This window comes from Panicum virgatum, chromosome 5K, assembly GCF_016808335.1.
Source record: "Panicum virgatum strain AP13 chromosome 5K, P.virgatum_v5, whole genome shotgun sequence".
Taxonomy (NCBI): Eukaryota; Viridiplantae; Streptophyta; class Magnoliopsida; order Poales; family Poaceae; genus Panicum; species Panicum virgatum.
The window spans coordinates 12,320,974-12,338,878 of NC_053140.1; the positions used below are offsets into that span (position 1 = coordinate 12,320,974).

The 17,905-nt window shown below is 44.0% G+C and overlaps 1 protein-coding gene across 1 annotated transcript; it reads right to left on the reverse strand.

The window, feature by feature from the left end:
• Window positions 1-1,587: 1,587 nt before the first annotated feature.
• LOC120706386 (zinc finger CCCH domain-containing protein 4-like) lies at window positions 1,588-11,516 on the reverse strand. Its single transcript, XM_039991016.1, has 14 exons — window positions 11,271-11,516; window positions 10,490-10,676; window positions 8,917-9,090; window positions 8,649-8,796; window positions 7,923-8,234; window positions 5,484-5,630; window positions 5,216-5,396; window positions 4,366-4,643; window positions 4,167-4,283; window positions 3,823-3,967; window positions 3,272-3,540; window positions 2,972-3,163; window positions 2,182-2,703; window positions 1,588-2,083 (listed from the first exon to the last, which is right to left on the reverse strand). The coding sequence occupies exons 1-14, from the start codon at window positions 11,434-11,436 to the stop codon at window positions 1,847-1,849; spliced, it is 3,075 nt and encodes a 1,024-aa protein (XP_039846950.1). The 5' UTR covers window positions 11,437-11,516; the 3' UTR covers window positions 1,588-1,846.
• Window positions 11,517-17,905: the final 6,389 nt, after the last annotated feature.

Here is a 17,905-nt window from a genome sequence, read left to right on the forward strand (position 1 = left end):
GGTTTAGTCAACTCAGTATTTTCCTCATTTGTGACCAATTCATTGGAATCCCAAATCTCAACATTTAGAGGGAAAGCGTTTCCTGGAGCAGGCCCAAATAAATTTTTGTAGTAGTTAGTGGCATGTTCAATCATATTTGAATCACCCTCAATGCTATCGCCTCCATCCATGAATGAAACAATTGCATTAGCTCTCTTTCTTCCATTTGCCATCCTATGAAAGAATTCAGTGTTGTTATCCCCCTCATGAAGCCAAGTAGAGTGAGATCTTTTGAACCAGTAGAGTTCCTTCTCATCAAGAATTTCAAGAATTCTCCTATGCACATCCATCTTTCTTTGGATTTGAACTAGGTGAGGTCCTGAATTTCTTCCAACTGTTCCATTGCCAACAACTCATTTTGAAGGGTCATCTTCATTTTTCTCTGCTCTCCTTGTCTATTGAAGCCCCACCTTTAAAGAACTGCTCGACTCTTTTCAACTTTGCTTGAATCCTATCAAATGCTGTTTCAGCATAGCAGGGTTGGGACCATATTTCCTCAACCAAAGGTCTGAAATTTCTGTCTTTCAACCAGGATAATTCAAATCTGAATGAGAGGTTCTTCAAGGGTTGTTGATGAATAGTTTGATAGGATTAGAGGGTTGTGATCAAACACTTCTCTAGGTAGTTTATTGATAAGAGCAGTTGGAAAAAGGTCTTCCCAACTTTTGCTTACCAATATTCTATCCAGTCTTTCCAAAGTGGGGGGGGGGGGGGGGGGGGGGTTGATTGTTTGACCATGTGAATTTACCACCGGTCATGCTTAAATCCAGAAGATCATAGCAGGAAATAATAGAATTGAAGGTTTTGGAGAATCTAGAAAGGGTAGATGGTCTATTTTTTTTTTCTGATGTGAGCCTGATTTAACTTGGGTTAGTAGGAAAAAATGAACATATTTTCTGGCCACGTCATAATAATAAATTGGACCCAACTAGATCGGGACAAGCCCTTGCAAGGATGTGTGATAAGTTTGGGTCAACCACTGGTACAGCACGACAATTTCATATCAACTCGAACTTCAAGGATTACATGGTAATTTTGTTTACATACAGCAAAAGGATGGACATTAATTTGGTTACATGGTAATTTTGTTTGAGCGTAATTTTGCGTGCACCACACCACACTGCAGATGAGGTACACAACGTTACAACTTAACTGATGCAGCTTTTTCATGCGCAAAAAAAAATGAAGAACACAGCTTATTAAATCCATAACCAACAATTAGACTTTATGAATTCAAAGCTGAAGCAAGCAGAGGCTCCAGGTATCAGCAGTGTCTCCTCAAAAGGCATCGTTCAAGATTTCCTCAGGTTTACACCATCACCGTAGGCCATGTTTGTTTCCTCCCTGTATTATACAATCTAACTTATGATTTAAGGGTAATACGGTAAAAGACTATGCTGGACCATCTAAAGAATCTGAAATATAAGTCAGGCTAGAACAGCTTATTTCAGATTATTTTGATGGTCCGGGTGCACTTTAACTTGTCCTTGGACCATTAGCTAAATTCTAAAATCTAAGAGGCAAACAAACAAGCCCCTAAGCATCGAGTTGGGCAATGATAAATTTAAGTAACTTACCAGGTCAAGCAGTTCACGCCTGCAAACGAGTATTTGCAAGCAACGTATAGACAAGAGAGGATAGTTGACAACTGATTAGGCGTTCAGGACATCGAAGCAAACGATAAAGTAGGAGTTAACATAAAACGTGTTAAGGACTTGGGTTTTATAAAGAAAAACGAAAAAAAGGGCTTCAGTGCCGATACCACGAACAAGGTTCACTACTGAGACATTCTGATGTCACTAGCTATTCACAAGCGGATAACCTGGCGCAACTCATTCTTGCATAACGCCTCACGCAGCTCAGCTGGATAGTCACCAAACTGGGCCATGGAAGGAGGATGCATCTTGAAGACGTAGGTGACTGGTGCTGAGACTTGCATCCCTCTTGGATGTCTGGAGATGTCCGAGAACCATCCCAGAGTTGCTTCATCAAACATAAATGATTCGCTGAGGAAAAAGAAGCATTCCCTCGCCAATCTTTCCACCTGAAAAATAAGCGGAGCATAGGGTCAGCTGTCCACTAGTGTAATGCAAAGTTTAAGCACATTTTGAAGTTTCGAATGAAACTTGAGGAATGGTGTACCTGTAGCTGAATGTATCTTGTGTTTTTCATGATCAAGAAGACCTCCAGGCCAGACAGCCTTTCTGACAAGATCTTGATGGCGATATTCTCAAAGAACTTCTGCAAGAGAGCCTGCTCACCAGCTGATTCATCGTTATCAAAATCAGCGAACCAAAAAACTCGCTTTAGTTTTGTCCAAGGAACTGGTAATTTCTGTTCACGCCCAGTGATTAGACTAGATGGATCGGACAAATTTTGGAGTATCTGGAGGCCCTTTGGAACTGAATAAGACTCAACAGACTGCAGGCCAGGTGTCCCAGCAACAATCTTACATGCATCGTAAAATTGGCTAAGCTTACTAGAGAACTGCAGTGTTTTATCATTCAGTATAAGAATATGCCCATCTCCATCAGCAGGAAACAACCTTGTACAACATAGTGAAGTGGCTCTGCCTTCTTGAGAGCATATTCCAGATGTAATAGGTTCAGAAATCAAGGAGCCAGTATCATGTGAGTACGGACAAGAGCTACCATTTCGACAACCCTGATGCAAGAAGACATCAGAAACCAAAACATCGTAAGGTGCCCATTTAAGCAAATACAAATCTACACAAGATGAAACAGCATCATTTGTAGTTTATTCAGTTTGTTGCACTGAATTCATTCATACAGCAATATTATGGCAAAATCCTTGCAATCAGAAGCACATGAAAACAACCTAAATTGACAACTAAGGCTAGAAACTTAACATGAGCCAATAAAATGTGAAAGATCAACCAACAACCATTAACATAAAATATGCAAAATCATACCTGTAATGTGAGAAAGAACTTGCATACTGGTTTCGGTGCATAGGATGAATGAGAAAAGCGACATGCAGCCCCTTGAGCGCATGATCCATTAGCAAAGAACACACACGCCTCAGCTCCCAAGGTTGGCTTCACATAAGGACCAAGTTGTCCCATGTAAGAAACTGTCTTTTCCTCAACATGTTGTGTCTTCATCTGTGGAGTAAATAAAGATCGTTATGGGTAGCACGGAGAATAAATTGCAATGCATTTTACATATAGATTAACTCATTTGGTGTGTTTGGTTCATTGACTAGAGCACACCTCCTTGACAAGCATCTTCAGCATTTCAGCAATGGTAGTTGTCCCAAAATCTGTTTGCAAAACATACGGAGTTGCAGCACACTGTTTCTGTGAATCGCAGTGAGAATTCTCAGCCTCTAACAAGAGTGAATCCATATCCTCCTCTAGGTCCAGTATTTCATTATGGAGACACGTGTGGTTGAATTTAGAAGGCTGAAGATACTTTGGAGGATTTATTTTGACAAGAAAACTGGGCCTAAAACGGTGCAGTTGCTTCATAACATCATCATCTGTTAAAAAAAGGAGTTAGCTACAGCTGACAAATGTCACTATTGTACCGAAATATCTTGCACTTCTATGAGTAGATCCTCACACCACGTAAAACTTTGTTTGAACAAAAGCTACTTCCACACAGAACAGTAAGCTACCTTTTCTACTATATCCTGTACAATTTTCTAATATACATTGGAAATACAAAGGGCAAGAACTAAGACACTACAATATGTCATAAAACATTATTGTACTAGGAGTGCCTACTCTAAAAATCACAAAAGTACAGGGAAAGGACATACAAATTTCAGATATGTTCTTAAACGCTGCAGGGACAAGATTATGAATTGCACACCACTCCTCTTCAGGTTTAGCAAGGAAGGTATGTGATTCTTCTGGTTCTTGAGCGTTCGCCACAACTTTTAGATAATCCAGACGATGCTTGTCCTGAAACATAAGATGAGAAATCTAATCCCAGGTAGCATGCAATAAAAATTTCAGGTATACTTTTTATCCTTTGACGAAGACAATTGAAGTAAAAAATTCTAATGTTTTAGTGCCACATGGAATGTTGGCAAAAAAAAGCACACCTCCAAATGATTGAATGACCAACGCATGCACAAAGATTATTACAGATAAGATATACCTTAAATACACACTCCCAAAATTGGAATGCACAAAGATTTCCAATAGTAGTAGCTTCCTTTTTGCCAATCTGTACAATGCCATTTTCCTTGAAGTAATTGTCTCTATACTTCCGACACTGTAAATCAGATAGTAGGGAATAACTACCACAACATTGCGAATTGGAGATAAGGATCATACATGACGCAACTAAAACATACCAGTACTTGATAGCCAAAAGGTTGCAGGATAGGAAGCGGCTGGATGTCCAGCATAATGCTTATAAGAATTCCTTCATGGACAGCACCAAGCTCACAAAATTTTAGGGTAAGAACAGAGGAATCGAATGACAACGGCAAACTATTGAGCAAACAGCCATAGAAAGTGGGCTGATAGCGTCCAGAACTTGTCTTCTCCAATGCATGAATTTGAACAAGCGATTCTAGCGCATCTTCAACAGCATCTGGATCTGGTGGGCTGAGAACCTTTTGCAGAAGTGCTGGGGAGAAAATCATAGTGAGAGTTTCATATTTAACCTAAATAGGTAGCAAAATTTGGACCACAAATATGCACAGAAGTTTTGAGATAATTACATGAGTATAAAGTATTATTAGTAAATTCTTCATCAAAAGTACCTCCATGTTGTAGTATATTTTGTGCGACTTAATAAAAATACAGAACTTTGAAATTCAACAGTCAAGGTTATGCTTCGAAGGTGTGAGAAGTTAGAAAGAACTAAAAAAAGGCAGTGATGAACTCACCAGAGACAATCATAGACAAGATTACTTAAAGAAAAAAAAACAACGAACAACATGACCCAAAATAATCACAAGAATAAACATGAATTAAAAGCAAGGTTTTAAAAAACGCTAGACGCTAGGTGAACGCTAGCCTATGGTTTAGAGTTTTTTGTGATTAAACGTAGATTAAACGTCTTTTCTAATTAAACGACACTGTGATTAAACGCAACGCTAGGCCAAAGTTTAGAGTTTAATCAAGATTAAACGTAGTTTTAAAACGTTTTTTAAAACAGGGATTAAAAGGTGGCTTATCTGCAGGAATAAGGATTACCACTAGGGTCATTCATAAATCTGGGCTCTGCACAACAAACCATGAGCACCTGCTCCCGTAAGGATAATCTTAAAATGGCAGGATATTCATGATCATTTAAACTGTTATAAAATGTTCCAGTCACCAGACGATAAATTTGACCATCACAGGTTCGGCCTGTCCTGCCTTTACGCTGCTCAGCCTAGGAAAAGATTAAAGAAAAGTTACAAAGAGTTTCAGGGGGAAAAGTTTAAACACAAAAAATATTGAATATCTGCAAAATAGTTACCTGAGACTTGGAAATCCAAACAAGGCCAGCTGCGTCGGTTTTCCTAATTGGGTCCCAATAGACTTGCAATGATCTACAAGAATCGATAACATATGCAACTCCTGGTATAGTAACAGATGATTCAGCAATGTTTGTAGCCAGTATCACCTGCAGAAAAGAAAAGAAAAAACGAACTCAGAAAAGGATCATACATTCACTCTATTAGTAACAGGAGATGGTTTCAATCCTCTAAATACGAAACACATCCAAAAAAGTTATTTGTGTCGGGTGCCACAATTAGGGACACCCTAATTGGGGTACTAAGATCGCTTTTAAAACACGAATACCTGTTAAGACAACTGGGCCCACGAAGGCCCACGGCCTGCTTCCTATTCGGAAGAAAGGAAAGGACTCAAAGAAGCCCAGCATGCGGCCCATTCCCATCCCCCTCGAACCAGAAGAACGATCTCCGCTTCGCTCGAGGGTCCCTCTCGGGCCCGCTGGGCAATCTCCGCCTCGCTTGAGGGTAGCGGATCCGCCCTCGAGCAGGTGACTAATCTCCGCCTCGCTCGAGGATAGCGGATCTGCCCTCGAGCAGGTGACTAATCTCCGCCTCGCTCGAGGCCCTCTCACGGCACAAGGGACAAACGGCCCCGCCGCCCAACCGACCGCCGTAGAAGGCATTAAAGGCCAGCCACTCCGCCACGGCTCAAATGACGGGCGGCGCCAGACTGCCGCTCCCACGGTGGATGTGACCGACGTCCCATCCGCTGACCTCGGTCACCGCTCCGCCACCCCGGTCGCTGTAGCAACACTGTGGACATTCAATGCGGGGCAAGACAAGTTGGCGCCGCCCCCGTTACTGTTCTGCCGACATCAACCATCCGGACTCACCTCCCGCTGGGGAAGGGGTCCGGCGATGTTACGTGTCCTTCCGAGAGGGGCGCTCTGCACGCACGGGCAGGGACCCCGGACCTCCCCCTTATGGGGTCCGGGACTTCCACGCGCTCCTGGACCTTCTAGTGTGCACGCCCGCACTCCGACCAGGGGGTCCGGGACCTTCCCACGCCATTACTACCGCCGGGACACTGCAGGACGACCGGCGCAATCTTCGCGGAACCAAGGACGGAACCCAGGACGACAACGACGCGCGCAGCCTTCCCACAGTACACTTTCTACAGTGTTCGACCACAGTACCCCCGCGATTTAAGGGGAAACGATGACTTCCATATCCCCACTCATGTGCACCGCCCTTCCTTGTGACTATAAAAGGAGGAGGTGGGCTTCCTTAGGCGGGGTTGGCAGCAGGTTCTCCGGTTTTTCTCCCTCAGAAAGGCCTCAGCACTACTGAACACTCACCTCAACCGATTCCACTTCTAGCAGAGACTTGGGAGCTTCCCTCCCTCTCTCGCTTTGCTTGTATCCCCTACTACAAGCACTCCGGGTGCAAGATAATACAGTGCCCTCGCACACCCCCTTTGCTGGACGTACGGCCCCGCGGCCGGAACCAGGATAAAACCGTGCGTTACTGTGTTGCCTCTTGCATCATCATCTGGGACGAGGAAACACGCAGCATTTACTAGTTGGGATTCAGGCCCCCCGGGTCGGAACACCGACAATTTGTACGGTTATAACTCATTATGTTTCATCCTTTCAAGTGCAATGCAAGTGTTATGGGGTTCCCATGTAGCCTAGACTTAATTCTTAAAGCCCAAGATCACGACGGTTGAGGTCATTGGTTCAAGCACATTCTCCTTTGTAAAAGGTACCCCTTCCGATATAATTCCAGTTAATGCACGGGAATTAAGGTGGGTTATAAACGGTTATGATACCCCTCAATCATTGGCATAATTAAGGGGCTTTGGAATTGCTGGACTTCTATTGGGTGAATTCTGAGATGCTAGATCTAGATGGACTTATATTTGAGACCAAAGACTTGGGTAGTTCCCCCATACCCTTTTACAGGATAAGAAACAGATAAAATGTTGGTGCAAAAATTAAGATATGCAAGAAATCTCAACAGCTAACCAGGAATGACATTTAATTGAGGCATAAATGAGATCAGGGAAGAGAGGTATCTCTGCTCGGATTTAAGCTATTCCAGTTAGCAAATAATGATAGTAACACCTACTCCCTCCATTCAAAATATATGGCGCATGACCACAAAATTGACACAATATTGAAAGTAAATGTATATCTGAATACAATGGTACTTACTTTATATCTCACAATCTACAAACTCTTGAGAAAATTTTAGGTGGAAGATCTGAAGTTTGAGTATGGAAATATGTGTGCACTTTATAATGGAAAGAAAATGAGGGAGTAGAAAAAAGAAAATCCATAAAAACGTATCACTATGCCTCAGGGCTACCGGCACCACATAGCTTTAGAAATAGAAGCAAGTTTCTAAAGTTAAGAAATACAAGTATGATATTATGATAGAAATAGAGGGGACTGTACCTTGCGGCAAGACTTTGATATCTTCATAGTTTGAAGAGCTTCATCAGTGTCAATACTCCGGTGAAGAATATGCACCTTAAAGGTTGAACTATAAGGTAGCAAACGGATCCATTGCTTCTCCAATGCATAATATGTAGGGAGGAAAACCAAAATACTCTTGCCAATGTCAGGTTCATTTTGGTGTATATGCAACAATAACTTGTGGATAAGTTCATAAACATCGGAAGTAATTTCAGCATCAGCAGAAGCATCCAGACCAGAGCAATATGTTGTTGAAAGCGATTGAGAATTTATCTTGAGAATGTCAGCAATCTGAAAAGCATTAGATTGCAAAAGTAATAATTAATGATGAGGAAACAAGCTTGAGGAGGTGAATATAGATTACCATCTATCTAAAAATCACAAACTGGGAGATGGAACTGAAAATAATCTCTCATGGCAAAAATGAAGTTGGCAAAGTACAAAACTGAATTAATGACACAAATACAAAACACATCAACATGTTCTATTAGCGGGTCAATGATATAATTTGTGAAAATTGCTGGATCAACAATACAATGGTAGGTCATCATAAAATGCTGGAGAGTCATTGTAATTTGTAAATACAGAAACAAATAACATCTCATGGGATCAGACATTAAGATTTCAAGACACACCATCTAAATCTGTTCATTGTAAGTTTAATGATACATGATGAACTAAGACAAAAAAAAACACAATATTTACCTGCTCCAGGTATAGGACTTTCCTCTGAAAAATGCTTGTACGTGGACTGCTGGGAATGGCAATTACTTCAACCCTTTCACCCCTTCCTACATCTCTAAAATATTCCTTATATCTTGTAATGTCAGCAGTGGCAGACATCAAAACCAACCTGCCAAGAGACAAATCAACCAGCAGGTAGGCAAACTTATCAATTTGTAAGATGGCAACAATTACTACTAAATGCAAACATATCGTAGTGTGCCCTAGTGGAGATTACTAAGGTGTTTACCTTAAGTCACTTTTTTTCATCAAAAACTGCCTGATACTAGCAAGGACAAGATCAGACTCCACAGATCTTTCATGTACCTCATCAAGAATAATGACCTTGTACCTCAATGCAGCAATTCCCCTATCACACATTTGCTCCAATACTACACCAGCTGTTTTGAACACAATTTTTGACCTGATTCACATGTCAAATAAGTTTCGAAAGTCAATCATGTATTGTAACGGGATTGAATGAAGAATCTGTATGTAGGTAAAATGCATTGTCCAGTTGAGGCAGAGCAAATAACCAAGAGAGTAAGAAGACAAGCCACTGAAAATTCAGAGCAAGGTAGCTTGCAATAATGGTGGTGGTCAATGTTGGTCAATGGTGGTGGTCAATATTGACAAGTGAATATGTTAAGAACAATATTAAATAACATCCACTGATATTGCAACCATGTCAGACACCAACAACCGTGTCAGATTCTAAGTGCTTTTTGGCCTGGCTTCAAAAGATCTGCCGAATCAGACACCGACATCCGCGTCGGCGGCACCTGCACCCACGCCCATGTAACACTGAGAAATACCACTCAGTATATTGATGACATGTGCAACCAAGGTCCCACCTGTCTTTGATGAAGCCTGTGGTGGTCTTTGAAAAATAGTATCAGAAGATATGCCAAGACTAAAAGAAGGAATCAAGGTATGCAGATTGGGACAATCTGTGCATAGCAACGTTGAGTCCAAAAGCAATGTTTTTAGGATCAGGGGTCAGAGTTCTAGCAAGGATAATGTATTAATTGACAGTTGAAAAGGGTAGGGAGGTAAAATAAGATTAATTGTGACCACAAGACTTCAATCAAGTTTGCATTCATGGCAGAAGCTTGAGGGACAAAACCTGGGGGACCGACGCACACTTAAAGCACCCAGCACTAATCCAAAATGCTTAAAGTGCAGGATATCCTCCATGAAGGAACTGAAAAAAAACTTGACCTGCGGGGGGTAAGACCGCCCCCACGGCATTGTTTGAGAGGTAGAATGACCTTCTCACGGCAGGCCAAGAAAACTCGCGAACCCCTGCCCCACCCGTACACGGGGGCCTGTCACCTTGTGAGTTAGGCCGGGCTCCACAGTGCTTTGGACATGAGGCAGGCGAGGGGGTTTTTTTACCCGCAGGCGGAAATTCGTCCCGACCAGGGATCGAACCCACAACCTGCGGGGTGCCGCCGGACTGCCGTGACCAACTGGTCCGACATCCTTTGGCCCTCCATGAAGGAACTGAGTAGCACATGGCATATTGGAGCACGTGTCCAAATCCAACAACCAGATCACAAGGTATGACTAAGCTAATGCATGCATGATAAGAAAGCGTTTATAAAGTATGATGATAACCAGAGAAGCAACGTAACACTAGACACACCAGTTTTGCCCCTACCAGATCAGCAGACTAGCGTACTCCGAACAATTAGCTGAGATGGATGGATCAAAATAAAATATAAAAATACTCAATAAAGCTAGTTGAGTATTATGTGATAACTGAGAGCAGTCAAATATATGCTAGGACAAATGACATTGGGTAACTGTGAGTTGAGTACCTTTTAGAGTTGAGATCCGACACATTTGAATGGCCTATATGATATCCAACCTCCTCACCTAGCTGCCAATTGCGAGATTCAGCAATCGCTCGAGCAATGGCTACTACAGCAAACCTTCTAGGCTGTGTGCATAGGATGGGTTCCATATTTTCTTCTAGAAGGAACTGGGGGACTAGAGAACTCTTTCCTGCAACGAAACAGAAAACCGAATACACTGATAGATTAAATAAAACCAACAATTTTACAAGAAAATCGCATCTTGCTCAACGCTCCTCCATTCTGCATCGGTGCTACTGAAATCCCAGTAAGGCAACAAAAAATTCGGGAATCTGATAATCGCACAGTAGAAGGTAACATCACACAGGCGTCAAAATATAAAAAGAGAACCACACTAGTACAAATCTCAAGAACCATCACCATCCCATTTCAAGGCCCAGCATTTTCCCCAAATGCCTTAATAAACAGAGAACTGAGGAAGGAACCTGAACAAAAGTTCAGACTGCTAAAACCCTTCTCGTTTATCCCCAATCCGACGGTAACCCCATCCAAAACCCCAATGCCGCCCCCAATCATCATCAGACCTAAAATAACCAGCGATCAGCGAGTAGAAGCAAACCATAGCAGAATGAAGACAAAAAAAAAGCCCATGGAATAAAATCTAAAAATATACTCCGTTCGCAGGCCACAACAAAAACCCAAAGGCACAAAAAAGCACAGCAGCGACACGCACAGTAAAGCCAATCTAAGAGGGAATGGGAGCAGGGAAAACCCCGGAGATTACCGCATCCGGTGTCGCCAACGATCAGCGTGACGCGGTTCGCCTTCACCTTCTCGACGATCTTGTCGCGGAGCGCCTCCACGGCGAGCGGCGGCCGCCGCGGCGGCGCTCCCTGCTGCTGCTGCTCCCCCTCCTCCTCCTCCTCCACCACCACCACCCCCGGCGCCATGGCCGCCGGCTAGGGGGCTCCTCCGGAGGCGCCGCGCCGCGCCTTCGCCTGCAAGCTTTTCCGCCTCCTTTGGGCTTGACTCCAATGGCTCGCGCCTTGCGTGGCAGTGTTTTTGCTTCCCTTTTTAAAGGGAAGTGGTGGCCAGGGGGCGATGCGTCCGGGGACCAGCGGCCCCGGTGCATGGACCAGCCCCACGAGACGTGAGCACGGGAGGGGAGGGGGCGCGAGCCATAGGTGCACCAAGACCGAGTCCGGGTAGGTAGTCCCGGACACAGCTGGCGAGGGGTTTCCGCGCACGTCCTACCGAGGGGCCCGGGGGTCGTGCTGTGGGCCCCCTGTGTCAGTTTGACGCGTGTTGTTTGGTGGTCAACCAGAATATTTTGGTCAAATGACTGGAGGTTACAGGACAGATAAGATGAGAGATCCTCTCTGTTCTATTTGTTGCCATCTTCGCCCATCTTTCCGGTATTGTTCCCGCTTCCGCATCTTTTTGCTGATTTTTACACAAAACAAGAGCATGTGGACGGCCTTCTTATGAAGTTATTATATTTTTCATCTGATATATCGACATGGTCTCAAAAGATCAGAATCATGTTTATATCGATAACGTAAAAACATAGGTTCTATTGAGAATCAGGATCACAAATACATAAATCAGAAATGAAATCGTGATTTTGACAACCATATTATATACCCTACTCATAGACATCTTTAAAAGATTAGATTGACAGGTTTAGAGATTGATGAAATCAACAAAGATAACTCGCACATAACCTATCACTAAAAAATACCATTAATTCATGAAATAAATCATAAAGTATATGCGTACTTATGCTGAGCGTAGAACTTGAACTCAAATGGTTGTTTCACTCTAGGAAACCTAACCAATTGACACTTGAACTAAGTAATCTATACTATAAAAATCGAAAACTTGTGAAAACTTTTCTCACTTAATTTGGGCTCACCCTACCCCTCACGCTGGACGACCCGGGGTTGAGGGGTGGGAGGGAGGGAAGACCCGTAAAAACCGCGAATTGAAGCGTGTTTCTGATTTTTTTATTTTTAACCTTTTTTAATAATATTTAATTTTAACCCGGCTGCCGTTTCATTTGCACGGCATAGCCCGTTTGGTCGCGCCATCCGTACTGGCGCGATAATTAGCCTCTGTCGCGCCAGTACGAGTGGCGCGACAGGCGTGCCACGCTGGCGCTGCGACCTGGACCTGCGCCACGTGGGCGCTGATGTGTTCGGCTCTGTCGCGCCACAGGCGGTGACGCGACAAGTCTTGTCGCGTCGTGCGGGCTGGCGCGACAAGGCTAATATCATGGGCCCGCGCCAGCCCCTTCTCCCCCACCCCCCTCTCTTCCCTCTCTTCCTCCCGACAGCTCCGCCTCTAGAGAGGCCGCCGGCGGCATCGCCCCCCCAGATTATTTTGTAGGGGGTAAAGTGGGGGGAATCGTTCCCCTACCTCCCCTGAAGGTATTCCCCTAATTATTTTGTCGTTTAACCATGCACATTAGTAGATATTTGCAGTTCATGGTGATTAGGGTTAGGTTTTTGACTTAAGGAAAAGTGTTGTAGTTGATAGGTTAGTCATGATTAGATGTTTGGATGACATGTAGATGTTTATCTGCTCGCGATTTGAATGTGAGGTAGCACGTGCATGCACCGATTAATAGGTATTGTAGGATTGAGTAGAGGGAAAAATAATATCTTTGTGATGCCAATATTAACTACTTCATGAATTTTTACATGTGTACATTGTAGTAGTTCTTCATTTTGTTTGCACACTGCAACCTCTTTAATCATGTGAATGCTCGCAAAACTTGTAGTAAGCACTAAGTAGCTTGGAAATTTTGTGGTGCTTGCATAGATTTGGGCACAAATGAAATGAGTTGAGCTAAGATTTTTCTTTAGCAACTTAAGCATTAGCAGATGTAGGCTGTAAATATTTGTTGAGCTTAGATTTTTCATATATAAGATTAATGAGCACATTTCTGTCGATATATTTAGGCACATAGTATTATAGAGTACTTGTTGCTGCTGTAATTAATAGTGGCTTTGTCTCATATTTTTAGATCTCTTAATATACCTAGACATGGACGAATTAGTTCGGTTCTTTCACGGGGGTATGGTTAAGGAAAATGGAGAGTTTGAGAATATGATAGAGGATGTAGAACTTTTCGATAGTTCTCCATCGTTCAAGGATTTGGTAGACCGAGTTGTTTCAAAGCATTCTTGTGGCATTGATGAAATAACTCTGAGGGGCAGATTTGACTACGGTAAAACTAGAGCACATTATGTTATGCTGACATTGGAATCGGAGATGCATTGGAGGAAGTGCAAGGATATAGTTGCGCGTGCAAATGTGGTTTGTTGGAAGATTGTTGTTGAAATAACCCGTACATCTAGATCACAAGAATCAGTTGGGATAGTAGATGAAGTTCCATTTCGTATTGAGAATATAACTCAAGAGTCTACTGTTGTAGAAGATGTCCCAAATCTCACTTGTGCTAGTGAATTTGTTGCGGATTATGATATGGCCGTCGCTTGCGATCATTTCGACAATGGTACCTTCGAGGAGGAGGATGACAGGGGTGCTGGAGAGGATGATGATGTTTCTTTAGATTCAGAGGACAATGAATACGATAGTAGTGATGATGAAAACGATGATGAAGCCACTGGGGAAGAAGAACCGGAGGGTAATGCTAGGGCGCCCCAAGCAGAGCATGAAAATGATGATGGCGACGGATCCAGCCCTAGTGATGAGGAAATAAGGGGTGATGAGGAGTGTAGGGATGGGGCAATGGATCAGGCTGTTAATAATGCCGAGGCACGATTTAGTTATACCACTGAAGAGTTGCGCCAGCCCTAGTGATGAGGAAATAAGGGGTGATGAGGAGTGTAGGGATGGGGCAATGGATCAGGCTGTTAATAATGCCGAGGCACGATTTAGTTATACCACTGAAGAGTTGCGCATGATGAAGCTAGCCCACGTTGAAGTCCCGGCGGTTTCAAATGCTAAGGATCTTAGTAGGATCCATAGAGTCATTTGTGACTCATATATCTTTGAAAGCGAGTCTGTAATTGATAGTGACAGTCCAGAGATTCGCAAGGGCATGAAGTTCAATTCACTTCCAGAGTTGCAGTTTTTCTTGGCTGATTATGCAGTGCGTCATCATCGTCCATTTAATGTGGTTCATTCGGACAAGAGCTTACGGTACGATGTGCTATGCAAGCAGGGGTGCCTATGGGGTGTATGGTCACGGATTGTTAGGGGCACAGGTCAGTGGAAAATCACCAGAGTAATACAGCCTCACACATGTGCATCCTCGAGACTGAAGCAAGTTCATGCGCAGTGCACGCCACGTTACCTAGCACATAGCATTCTTGGTATTGTTCGGAAGGACAGCGACACATCAGTTCCTTCGCTTATGGAGTTAATTTTCGGCATGTGTTCTTACAGGGTGAACTACTCGAAAGCATGGCGTGCAAAACAGCATGCTATAGCTCTTTGCTGGGGAGATTGGCTAGAGTCATATGCAAGGGTGCCCAGAGTCTTGACGGGCATGTCCCTATACAATACAGGGATTAGATGGTTCATACACACGGGAACCATGATGCTTTCTCACAACGGAGTGTACAAGCACGTTTTACAAAGGGTGTTCTGGTGCTTTCCCCATTGTGCCGAATCATTCCAGCATTGCCGACCTGTGATCCTCGTGGATGCCACATTCTTGACGGGTAAATACAAGGGGACACTAATGATGGCAGTTGCGGTGGATCCAGAGAGACAACTAGTTCCGTTAGCATTTGCTTTGACCGAAGGAGAAAACAACGACAGCTGGTCTTGGTACATGAAGCTGGTGCGGCGGTATGTCTTGGGTCCCTCCAGGCAAGTTTGTATGATTTCTGATCGGCACCATGGCCTCCTAAACTGCGCTAAAGAGCACATGGATGGATTTCCCCCTCTTGTTCATAGGTGGTGCATGCGACACTTTGCAGCAAACATGTGGAGGCGTCAGAAAAAGAAGGAACTAATTGGGAAACTAAAGTTGCTTTGTTCAGTGCGCATGGAGAAAGCTTTTGAAGAAAAACTTGCAGATTTATAGAAGGAAATGAATGACACGGCCAAGGAGTGGCTGAAAGGCGAGGTGGTTGACAAGGATAAATGGGCTCTTGCTTATGATGAAGGTGGGAAGCGATATGGTATCATGACCACGAACAACGCTGAGTCATTAAACAATATATTTAGGGGTATTCGGTCAAGACCTGTTGCAGGCATTGTAGAGTACTCCTTCGAGAAGTTGAATGAGTACTTCGTCAATAGATGGGGTAAAGGCCGGAGTTTGTTGGATAAGGGTGAACAATGGGGACTAATAGTGGAGGAACACCTGAAGGATGCCGAGGATAGATCGGTGAACCAACTTGCAGCACCTTACGGCCCTGAAAGAATGATTTATGGTGTTAGAGGTGCAGGTGGTACAAATATAGGAGGAGAGAGTCATGGAGGACGCCATTACAAAGTGGACCTCAGATCTGGCGAGTGCACTTACATGACACCACAGCTGTTACACCTTCCATGCTCCCACCTAATAACGGCATGTAAAGGTCGAGGACTTTGTTTCAAAATCCCCACTTATTTGAGTCCGTACTATGCTCGGTCGAACACAATCAACATATGGGAGTCCAGTTTTGAGCCTTACCTCGATCTGTCCCAATGGCCCGAGTACAAGGGACTAGAGTACGTGCCGGATGCGTCGCTATTGAAACCTAAAAAAGGAAGGAGGCGGAAGAAAAGGCTCAAAGGTGACATGGACGAGTCGCAAGGTCAGGCTAGTGCAGACTATGGCACCGGTGATTTCGATGAGGACAGGAGCCAGAACCGTTGCTCCAAGTGCCATAGATTTTGTTCTCAGTGCAAGTGTAAGAAGAAAAAGAAATCAAAAAGAAAAAGAACGGCCCAACCTAACCCGAGTAAGAGAAGAAGGCATAGAACACAGGTTTGTGCTTAGTATGAATAATAATTAGCAATACAAGTTTAATTAGAGTTTATTGTTACTCTACAATCGTTGTTGCAATAATATTTATTGATCGCCTATATTTATTGTTTAAAATAGAGTTCATTTTTATGTTGGTTCTAACTGATCAAGTTTTGATTTGTCACTGCAGGATGGCGTACCCCAGGTTCCCCCTACTGGAGACGTTCTACGACTCCAAGCACCGAGCACACGTCCTAGTTGACCGTGGGGAGGTTAGTATTTGTTTTACCAAGTACTTCAATTTATATAATTTTTTCCTGCCCTCTAACGACTCGTTTGCTATGCTATCAGGCGCTGCAGCCCCTCTGCGCACGTACCCACTCCCCACTTCAGTGGGATGAGCAGTACGTGTCGTACCTTCGCCGGGCCGGGATGCTTCCTCTTGCGCGTGTTGTCTGTGCGGGGCTCCCAGTTATGGATGCCCCTCTTCTGACTGCTTTTGTGGACCGATGGAGGCCAGAGACACATTCATTCCATTTACCTTGCGGGGAGGTCAGCATCACTTTGCAAGATGTGGCGATGATTCTCGGGCTACTTTTAGAGGGCAATGCAGTGATCGGCATGATTCAGACTGATGGTTGGAGGGATATGGTGGAGGCACACATTGGGATTCGACCTCCAGAACCACCTGAGGGAGTCAAGGATAGGAAGACTTCAGGGGTTAGCTCGGCTTGGTTGAAGCAGAATTTCAACCATTGTCCTCATGGAGCACCTCAGGAGGCTGTAGAGCGGTATGCTCGCGTGTGGTTGTGGCACCTGTTAGGTGTTTTCCTGTTTCCTGATGGTTTCGGGAACACCATCTCATGGATGGTCCTTCCAATTCTGGGACAGCAGTGGGAGAACATTGCTCAGTACAGCTGGGGGTCGGCAGGACTAGCTTGGCTTTACCGGCAGCTTTGTGACGCATGTCGGCGTGTTGGCAACGACTCAAACCTAGGAGGTTGTGCATACCTCTTGCAAATCTAGATTTGGGAGCGGTTTCCAGTCGGCCGGCCATACCGTGGAGAACTAGAGGTAATTCTTGGCTTACAATTTAATTTTGAGTTTAGTGCACATTATTTGTTGTTCTGAACCCTAACTTTTCTCCATTTGCAGCCATGGCCGCACCATGATCCTGGGTCAAGGCCCATCGTTGCTTACTGTTGGAAGAACTTTGGAGCTGTCAGAGGGGATCCTTTGCGCTGCTACATGCATTACATGGACGACCTAGACTGCCTCACACAAAATCAGGTACTAATCTGCATCCTGGGTTTTTAAATAAATACTTTAGTCCTCACAATATCTAATGCTTGCGTGTTACATAGATATTCTGGACACCGTATAGTCGAGACGAGCTGGAGGATTTGGGACTTAGTGACATTTGCAGAAGAGATGCAGAATTGTGGAGGACTTGTGTGCCTTTGATTTTCTACTTTGTAGTCGAGCTC

Coding starts and splice junctions, on each gene's coding strand:
- LOC120706386 (XM_039991016.1), bottom strand. CDS start 11,436: ATGGCGCCGGGGGTGGTGGTGGTGGAGGAGGAGGAGGAGGGGGAGCAG. Junction 9,091..10,489: donor TCGGATCTCAACTCTAAAAG/GTACTCAACTCA, acceptor CATGTGAATCAG/GTCAAAAATTGTGTTCAAAA. Junction 8,235..8,648: donor AAGTCCTATACCTGGAGCAG/GTAAATATTGTG, acceptor AATGCTTTTCAG/ATTGCTGACATTCTCAAGAT.